General features: G+C 38.8%; 2 protein-coding genes across 3 annotated transcripts in view; one reads left to right on the top strand and one right to left on the bottom strand.

Moving 5' to 3' along the window:
• The window catches only part of hook1 (hook microtubule-tethering protein 1), a 29556-nt gene extending 27219 nt beyond the window's left edge, over nucleotides 1-2337 (top strand). For both annotated transcript variants that reach the window (XM_015398324.1, XM_015398325.1), the window contains one exon: nucleotides 407-2337. In XM_015398324.1, the coding sequence (XP_015253810.1) occupies nucleotides 407-565 (159 nt within the window). In that variant the 3' untranslated portion in view covers nucleotides 566-2337. The remainder of the gene's footprint in view (nucleotides 1-406) is intronic.
• Nucleotides 2338-2769: 432 nt separating this feature from the next.
• Nucleotides 2770-5181, bottom strand: LOC107099970 (cytochrome P450 2J6-like). Its single transcript, XM_015398310.1, has 9 exons — nucleotides 4990-5181; nucleotides 4602-4767; nucleotides 4372-4524; nucleotides 4133-4293; nucleotides 3839-4012; nucleotides 3604-3745; nucleotides 3313-3500; nucleotides 3081-3222; nucleotides 2770-2975 (listed from the first exon to the last, which is right to left on the bottom strand). Exons 1-9 carry the CDS (start codon nucleotides 5179-5181, stop codon nucleotides 2770-2772), a joined length of 1524 nt encoding a protein of 507 aa, XP_015253796.1.
• Between the last annotated feature and the right edge of the window lie 4051 nt (nucleotides 5182-9232).

The raw sequence follows: 9232 nt of genomic DNA, 5'->3' as shown, positions 1-9232 counted from the left end.
GTTACCAATCTACTTGCTCTGGAGAGCAGAGTTCGCTGCTTTTAGATGTTTTCGCCAAAGTCTCCAGAACATGTGCAGCAAATGGACTGATCCAATATGGTGGACACTGAAGGGGTCCATCATATTATAAACCTTCTGATGGCATTATAGCTAAAAGGATTTTTTTTATCAAAAACATAATTAATGTGAACAAATAAGGAATAGTGGTAAACACAGTTTTATGGGCCCCCTAGGCAACTGCCTGGTATTGCCTAATCCTAAATCCCCCAATAAGAAAACAGACTTGGTTAAAATTGGTACCAGAAGTTGCATTTTATAAAAGCAGGATCTGCAGAAATTAGCAACAATGTTCATACTTGTGTATCTCTACTAAAACAATGTCTGCCATTGCTTTCTTTGCTCTCAGAGTTTGGGCTTTCAGAAGTTGGCCATGGAATCCCGCCTCGGAGGCCGCGCTGCCTCCATGTTCTCCCCTGGCCAGTCCTTTCTGACGCAGCAGAGGCAAGTCTCAAACGCCCCGCGCAGGGATTCCTCCATCAGCGCTCCCACCACTACCTCCAAGTAGACTGTGTCACATCAGTTAAACAAGGCAAAAACACGCATTATGAGCACCCAAGTGACCTTAAACACATCTGCTGTCTGCCTTTGAGGTGGATCGCACTGCGTGGGATCAGTGAGCACTGATCAGACGGGTACCTGTCTAAGGTAGAAGCAGTGAGGTTATACCCTGCCGTGCTTCAGCCTGAAGGACTTCACCCCAGACTCCACCTCACAAGCCAAAGCCAGATGTAGATTTTCTATCACTGTCTACATGTTTGGAACAAAGTACTTTTAGAAATGAAGTCTATTATAGTTTTAGTTTTGCTTTAGAGTGACATTTAAGTTGCGAAGCCAATCAGATTTTATGTGTAAATACTTAAGAAATGCACCATAACGCTGCACACGCAATCCAGCAGAATAAATAATCTTAAATCCAGCCATATCTGGTGCGGGCCACCAAGGACTTCTAAGCATTTAGCAACAAGCGCTGCCAGTTTGTTTTCTTTTTCCTTAAAATTGAAGACTCATTCACATCAATGACAAAATAAAAAAAAAATGAATGAAATCAGAATAGTCATTTTTCTCCATCTGCTTTAAACTGGAGCTGAGAGGCTCTTTTTGTTTGCTGTATATCCTGATTCTTATGTGTAATAGTTATTAATAGAAAAATGAATGATTCAACACCAGCTTTTAAAAACAACAATCACAAACAGAAAGGTTTTAATAATTGTAGTCAAAGTTTTATCTAAGAATGTTGATTATTTTTAAATAAAGTTAGACATTCACACTAAAGCTTATTAATCTACCACCTGGCTGTTCAATATAAACAGGAAACATTAGTGTATTTATGTGTTTTTTTTTTCATGTTCAATGTGATTTTATTGTGACTTTTTGTGATGGGCCATCGTAACATAGAGCTTTATTGTTAATTAAAAAGAGAAATTATTTCTAACTTTTAAATTTTTACAACATCTGTAAGGTATAGACTGCAAATGCTTCCATTCCTGCCGAACCATCGGTGGGATTTCCATCTGGTTGTGGTCGTTTCTAGGTTGAACGCTCTAAGGCGTGAACCCAAACCATTTAATCACTGCTCTGAATGTAGGTTTAGGTTTACTTTCCTGCTAAAAGGAAAACCTGGTCCTCAGTCTGAAGTCCTTCTCTGCCAGGATCGCCCTACGTTTAGCAGCATTTAAACCTGCAGGTAAATGTAACCCCACAGCATGGTGCTGCCACCACTACTTTGTAACGTTGATGGTGAGTTGTACGCCAAACATGGGGTTTTACAGGCTAACACCACCTCTATCATGCATAAAGGACTGATAGCGAGGCTGGATTCTATTTGGGGTTATGGGTAAAGCAGTGAATAAATGCTTTCCCCACTTTTTTAAGCTTATTTTGTATGTGTGCTAATACTTCCGCTTTATATTAATGCTTTATTTTATGTTGCTCCTTTCACAAAAAGTCCTGAGTAAAATGTTTGTGGATTTAATAAAGTGAATGAAAGCTTCTACAAGTCATTGCAAGCTGTTCAGGTTTGGCGTGTTCTTGCCTTTTCACTCTATATGCTGTGAGCTGCGCCTCAGAGATCTGCTGTAATATGACCACATGATTTAGAGATCTATGTCTCCTGATCCTCTTTATTTTTCTTGAAAATTGCTGATTATAAAAATAAAACAAGGTACAATCAAGGGTAGAACAACAGCCTGCATTATGCTAAATGTTTGTTTGTAATTTATTAAATAAATGTTTAATGGAATTCAGAAATTGGAAGTTTTTGTTCTCTAAATAAATTTGTTTTGTAAAACTGCATGTATCCTTTTTTTGTCAGAGAAATCTTCATCTGTTTTCTCAGACGGAAACTGTTCATGGAAAAATGTATATTTGCTGTTGTCATCATGTAATTCAGCATTTTCTGTTTACAATAATGAATAATGAAAAGATTCCAGTCAGACAGATTCAACCATGAAATCTATGATTAATGTCCAAAAGCTCTAGGAATAAAATTAATGGAAGTGAAGGGTGGCTATTAGTAATACCGGTAATTAACACTGGTACATGTATGTTTGCAGGTTTAGCGTCTAGTTTTGGACAGGTAACAAATCAGTAATTTTGTGCGAACATGACAATGCTTCATCTTATCCATCATCTGGTTAAAAAACTCCTGATTCTGCCACATTAACAACAGATATGTGTTGTTAACAAAGAGCTTGTCGTCTATCCTGCAGCTTATATTGCGTTTCTTATGTTCTGCAAAGGAAAGCGGGATTTTGCAAAGATCTTAAATGGGTACGGTGTACGTGTGGCTCCGGTTATTCCTTCGTATCTCAGCTCCACTCCATCCTGGGTAGCAAAGTGAAACTTCTGGAACAACCCGACAAAAAACAGGAAGAGTTCCATTCTTGCCAGACCCTCGCCAAGACATGCTCGCTTTCCTTAGAAGAGAAGGGAAAAGGGTACCTCCATCATCCCCTAGTTCTAAATTAGAGTAGTTTTTTTTTTAAATGTGTGCAGACTTATTGCTTAAATGAATTTACTACCAGCAGAGAAAGGTAGGAAGGCGTCCCTCCTCCTGAAGCTGCCGTCATCATCCAGGAAGTGTTTGGGGTTGAAGCTGTCAGGAGTTTCCCATTCGTTCTTATCAAAAAGAACAGAGGTCAGGTTAGGCATCACAGCCGTCCCCTGCAGACACGGAGAGACAGCCGTAAGGCCAGCATTGAGCAGAGGAAGAGAACATTCTGCAGGAGTGTTCTGGGGGAAGATGGGATGCACCTTTGGTATGAAGTAACCACCTAGGGTTGTGTCTCTGGCAGCCATCCGGAGCCCGTTGAGGGGAACGATGTTTCCCATCCTCTGGATCTCGTGGATGACTGCATCAGTGAAGGGCATGTTAGATCTGTCCGCCATTGTGGGCTGACGCTTCTGTCCAACCACTCTGTCTATCTCTTCCTGGACTTTCTCTGCAGGCAAATCATATCCATTAGGGACTAATAAGCAGGAGATTCCCTCGGTATAGTAATTTAGTCCGTTCTTCTTGTAAGAACTGTCCTAATCTGAGCTCACCCTGTATGGGAGGATTGTTTATAAGGTAGATTAGTCCCCACTGCAGAGTCTTTGAAGTGGTTTCACTGCCAGCCAAGAACAGATCCAGACAGCACAGCACCAGGTTTTCTTCTACAAAGCCCATGTCCTGCTTTCTGTCACGCTGTCAAAGTAGAGACAAACATGCTAACGGGTCTTATGTGTGACATTTCTACCCCCGTTTTTAACATTTCCAATGAACTGAAGTGATGCATACTCTTTCCTCGATAAGGAAGCTGTCAATATAATCTCGTGGTTTGTTTGGATCCAATTCCAACTTGTGTCTTTCTATTTCTTTCCTGATTGATGCCTTTAAAGACCTAGAGCTGCTAAAAATCCCATTGTGAGGCCCTGGCAAGAGTCTCATCAATCCCGGGAAAGCATCATAAAGCTGTTAACAGAAGAAAATCAAGACTTTAAAACATATAAACTGTCTTTGAGTATAAAGAGAAAACAAACACCCATTGATGGAATCAAGTGCAAAAAAGGATTTTTTTTCTTTGTGTCTTACTAGAGCCCATATTGAACCTTCAAGGTAGGCCATGTCTGTCAGATTTCTCAACATGCTCTGCAGCTCCTCGTCACTGTAGTCAAATCTTCTCCCAAACACGATCTGGCAGATTATGTTGGAAACAGCGTTGTCCAGGAGTGGCACCGGGTCAAAGGGCTTACCTGACAGGAGGACAAGAGTCTTTAAACAAAGAAAGTGACATGAAGCTACAGTCTGATCTGTTTTCTGCAGCTTTCTACCTTCCTCCTTCTCCATCGCCTCCCGTAGATGTCGACTCTCCTGACGGATGTTCTCCTCCATGGATCCCTTGGACATGCCAAATGTATGCAACATGGCCATAGCAAAGCGTCGCTGCCTCCTCCATACCTTCCCATTACTGAAGAAAAGACCTCCTGAAAAAGGTGGAGAAATCAAACACCCCTCAACTATTGGTTGTGATCATCCTTCAGGTCTGGTCAACTTGACTTACCTGAGTTTCCTGAGTAAATCCGGGTCACCATGGGGCTGTAAGGCCGGTCCGCAAAGTTTTCAGCCTGTATCACTAAAGCCTCTCTCACCATCTTCCACCCAGACAAGAACACGGTTTTGTGTCTTCCCAGACGTATGCAGAAAATGTTCCCATAAAGATCAGCAAGCTGTGATTGTAGAAGCAAAGGATAAGGGCTCCATTGTGGAGCATATGACTCTACAATAATGCATAGTCCATGTGTTGTTGGCACCAGGACCAGTCATCAAATTTTTCACATTTTTGGACTCGAGTATGTCTAAGAAATCACCAAACATTTAGAAACTTTAATTCTGCTAAAATGTTGGATTACCATTTTTTTTTTTTTTTTTACTTAAATCTACAAACTGACCTTAGTGAGGTAAATATGAGGCTGCTTAGATTCGATGCTGAATACATTCCCAAAAAAAGGAAGAGCCGGTGGTCCTGGTGGAAAGTGAGGTGGATCCCTTTTGATGAGCAGGTTGACCAAGAGGAGGACTGCGAAAGTAAAAATCATTATCCATCTGAGGCTGAGCCACTGAGCCAAGCTGAGGAGCCACATTTTCACAGAGAGCAGAAAGAAAGGAAACATGTCAGGAATATGTGTCCACATGGTCCTGATGTGGGCTGGTACTCTGCTGACTCCAGCTCTGGTAGATGTGAAAGGCGTGACTCTAAATCAGCCCTCAGTTATAATATGCCTGCTTTGTTTAGTGGATTACATGTTTGTTTGACTTGATAGATCATACATAACTTAAACAGTTAGCATGAATGTTTAAAAAGTGGAGAAAAGTTTGTCTTCTTCTCTAAGTCTTTATATAGTTGCACAGGAACAGTGGTTGAGTAAGTGTCTGCTTTATTGGAACCGACCAGCAGATGGCAGCAAAGGTGGGAATTCTGTATAAAATTGAATTTAAATAATTTATCATCTTTTTATTTTTTTAATGGGCATTTCATTTGCAACGGAGTCCACAAATCAACAGACAAAATGTGCACTTGTTTAAAAAATAAAAAAAAATAAAACAACATTAAATCAAAACAAACTAAAAGCAAAGGAAATAAAAACATCAGGCACTATGGGCGTTAATGTTAAGTGTAAAAAAGAGGCAGAGGATCTTCAATAATTGGTGTTGCCCTCAAATTAGCACAAACAATCTAAAGGCCATTTTGCAGAAAAGCTGAAGCTCTGATGGGATGAAATAAATCTGTGAACATTAGTTCAGTTTGATTACAGATTGAACATTTAAGGAGAGGATTATTCTAGAGTTTTCTTTCATCATAACCATTCTGCTGTCGGTCCACGTGAAGAAACTACGCTGAACGGCTAAAGGTTTTACAAAAGAACGAATAACGACAGACCTGAACGATCATCAACAGATGAACCAGATGACTCCATGAATCAAAGGTTTGTGACTGTTTTTGAAAAGAATAATGGGTAAAGCCAAAAGAGTGTCTAAAAACAAGATAAACAGACTTCTGAAAACCTTAAAGTATACATTCTCTTGATCAAATTTATTCCTAAGTACATCTCTCCATTGTTGATATTGGCTCTACTGAATCAGCACATGTTCTAAATCTTCCAGCTCATCACAGTAATCACAGTTCCCTGTTACATGTTTCCTTGTTATAACATCCTCTTCTATTCTATTTCTACTTGTCTTCCTTGCTTGATTGACCTTTTGAATTCTATATAAATGTCTTCCTTTATGTTCTCCGTCCCATTCTTCTGCCACCTTTGACTAGCCACCTTTTTACTATAGATTTAATTTCTGCTTTATTGTGTTAGGATAATTGTCATTAATGTATGAGTTTATTACACCTTCATAATACCTGCCTGTTGCGTGTCAGAAGTGATGTTTTCCTCAGTAGTTTATGTAATTAAGACAGTTCCTCTGTCTGGATATACAGTTATAATCTTCATTTCTGTGCGTGGCAAATATTTGGAAATGGAACGAGAGAGCGGCGTCTTTCAGCCAAGAACAAAGTGTAATAGTTTGATAAGGCTGGAGCCATGGATGTCTCCTCATCTATAGTAATGTAAAATGTGATGATGTGGCAGACTGGAGATGTATAAAATGTCTCTTTAACTATTAATTGGGGCCACTTCCTGAGAGGTGAGCCCGGGAGTATGCAGCTGCCAATCAAGACAGTGTATTCTCATTATCAGTTCGTATGAAATCGTACGAAAAGTTATGCACAGTATTTCGTAGGTTTTTGACGTTTTTTTTCGTCGTATTTGTACGTCTTACGCACCATTCAACAACATACAATGAACCCTAACCCTAACATACAAAACAGCAAGCAACCTAGTGAGAGACATCATGAAGTAATTATTGCACTGTCCGTCCCAGTTTTACGTCCGTCCGCTGATCTGTTTTTTTCGTCTGTCTGGTTGCGCATGCACACCAATATGTTTTTTCGAGGAAAAATGTCAAAAACGTACGAAATACTGTGCATAACACTGTGCATAACTTTTCGTACGATTTCATACGAACTGATAATGGGAATATGTTGATCAAGATGACCATTTCTATCAGAATCTGTTGTCATGTCTAATGGTTTTTCAGTACATATAAGTTATGAAGTGTTATTTAAAGAGTTTGTCCCGAGTGATCTCTTTTCAGGAAAAAGAACCAGAGAGAGAGAGCTTCAAGGTGCAGACACAGAGCCTATCTTAAACAACTGTATTAAATGCTGATGTCCACTTGGTTCTTTTGTGCTGCTTTTTTTTTTTTTAGCATAGAAGTCTGCCAGCTCATTCCCCTCCACTCCTATGTGTGCTGGAACCCGATAACAAAGCAACCTGCATCCCATAACTTTTTATTCTGGTAACACATATCAAAAGTAAGATCTTTTCTATATTCTAAATACATTTCCTTAATATTAATCAGAGCCCTGCTAGAATCTGAACAAACAATAACTGAGACAGATTTTCTTCTACCTATTGTAGTGTCAGCATTAATGCCACTACCTCTCCTGTATAAACAGACAAATTATCACTGGGTCGATAATTTTATACAATATTTAGATCCGGGATAACAAGAGCAACTCCTCATCTGACTTTTTGACGCGTTTGAAAATATCTGAAGTCTTTGTATTGTTTTCCTAAGTAACCAATAACCTTATTCTTATCAATGGTTGCTCTCTGCTTTACTTTAAGGAGATGCAAATCTACATCAACCTCTTCAAATAACCATGGAGAAACCTTCATACAGAAATTCAGGATCTAAGTTGTTATTTTTTTGGTCTTGATAGGAAGTCGGAAACTCTTGAGTGTTTGTTTTCACAACGACTGCGAACAATTAGTTAATCAATTTTAACTACGTCCACTCAGAGTTAAGCACATGCACAACAAGTATGAAAAGCTATTATCAGTGGAGCTCCGATTCAACAGGTACTTAAGAAAGTAAAAAAACAAAATTATACTAGTAAGAATTGAGTTTTATACATAGAAATGTTTACCTATTTTAAGTGGCCATTCTGACATTTATCAGCTTGTCTGAAAATGTATTTATGATATCTGAAAAAAAAATGTTCATGGTTAAAATGATGCAAATGCTGACCAGTAGTATTTGGAAGATCCCAAATCAATTTAAAGATATCCAGAATCGTTATCCTGATTTTTTCCCCCAGATATTAGAAATACATATTCAGCAAAACTACTATATATCACAACGGCTTGCCATAGTAGTTGTTACCACAATTATATCACGGGATTATTTCTTGATTGGTAGTAGATCAACGTATCTATTTAGGTGAAATCTTCTGGCAGCAGGTGAAGAGGAAGTCTAAAACCGTTGTTCTCATATATAGAACCTGTGCATCATCTCATGGGTTCCCTAACCCTGAAGTAATTCCTTATGTCCAATCTGAAAATAATGTCAGTAGTACTTCAAGCACTGTAAATATTAGAAAATAAAAAAAATTATCCAAATCGTGCTCATATTAAACAAACAAAAAACAAATAAATCTCATATCCTGTCAACTGGGTTGTAGAATCCTGTCCCTAAATAATAAAATGCACTGCCATAATTAAGATCCTCATCAAAGGAATTTGCAATGTTGTAAATGTAAAAGCTAATGTGTCTCACAGACCTAGTAAATTATATATATATATATATATTTTTATGCACAAAACGATGAAAAAAATGATTAAATCAGGTAATAAAACAGTGTGATTGGCCGTAAGGAGAGCAGAGACACTCTGAGTTTACTGAAGAAAACCTGCTGCTGACCAGGTTAGCTCTAGGAAAATGTTACTACTGTGACTGAAACAGAGGATGAATAAAATCTCTTTGTGAACCGGAAAAGTCAGAGTTTCACTGTATTCAGGTTTAGACAACATAGGGCCGGATCTATCAAAGGTTTGCGTGTATAAAAACGTGAGCTACTTCACTGCGCACGCTAAAAAATGTACAAACTGATCTATCAACAGCGTGCTAAAAGGATTTGGTCTTTAAAACGTGCTAAACAGCGCCTCTATTCCATTTAGTACTTTTTCTGCAATGAATATGCAATATGGGGCGTTTAGTGGGAGGAGAACATGTAAATATATTAATTTAGCACTCGCAAAGTGATTTATCAAGCCTGAAAGCAATTTTGCTAACGGTATC

The sequence above is a fragment of the Cyprinodon variegatus genome, unplaced genomic scaffold, assembly GCF_000732505.1.
Source record: "Cyprinodon variegatus isolate N-32 unplaced genomic scaffold, C_variegatus-1.0 Scaffold926, whole genome shotgun sequence".
Classification (NCBI taxonomy): Eukaryota; Metazoa; Chordata; class Actinopteri; order Cyprinodontiformes; family Cyprinodontidae; genus Cyprinodon; species Cyprinodon variegatus.
This window is presented reverse-complemented; position numbering and strand designations above follow the sequence as displayed.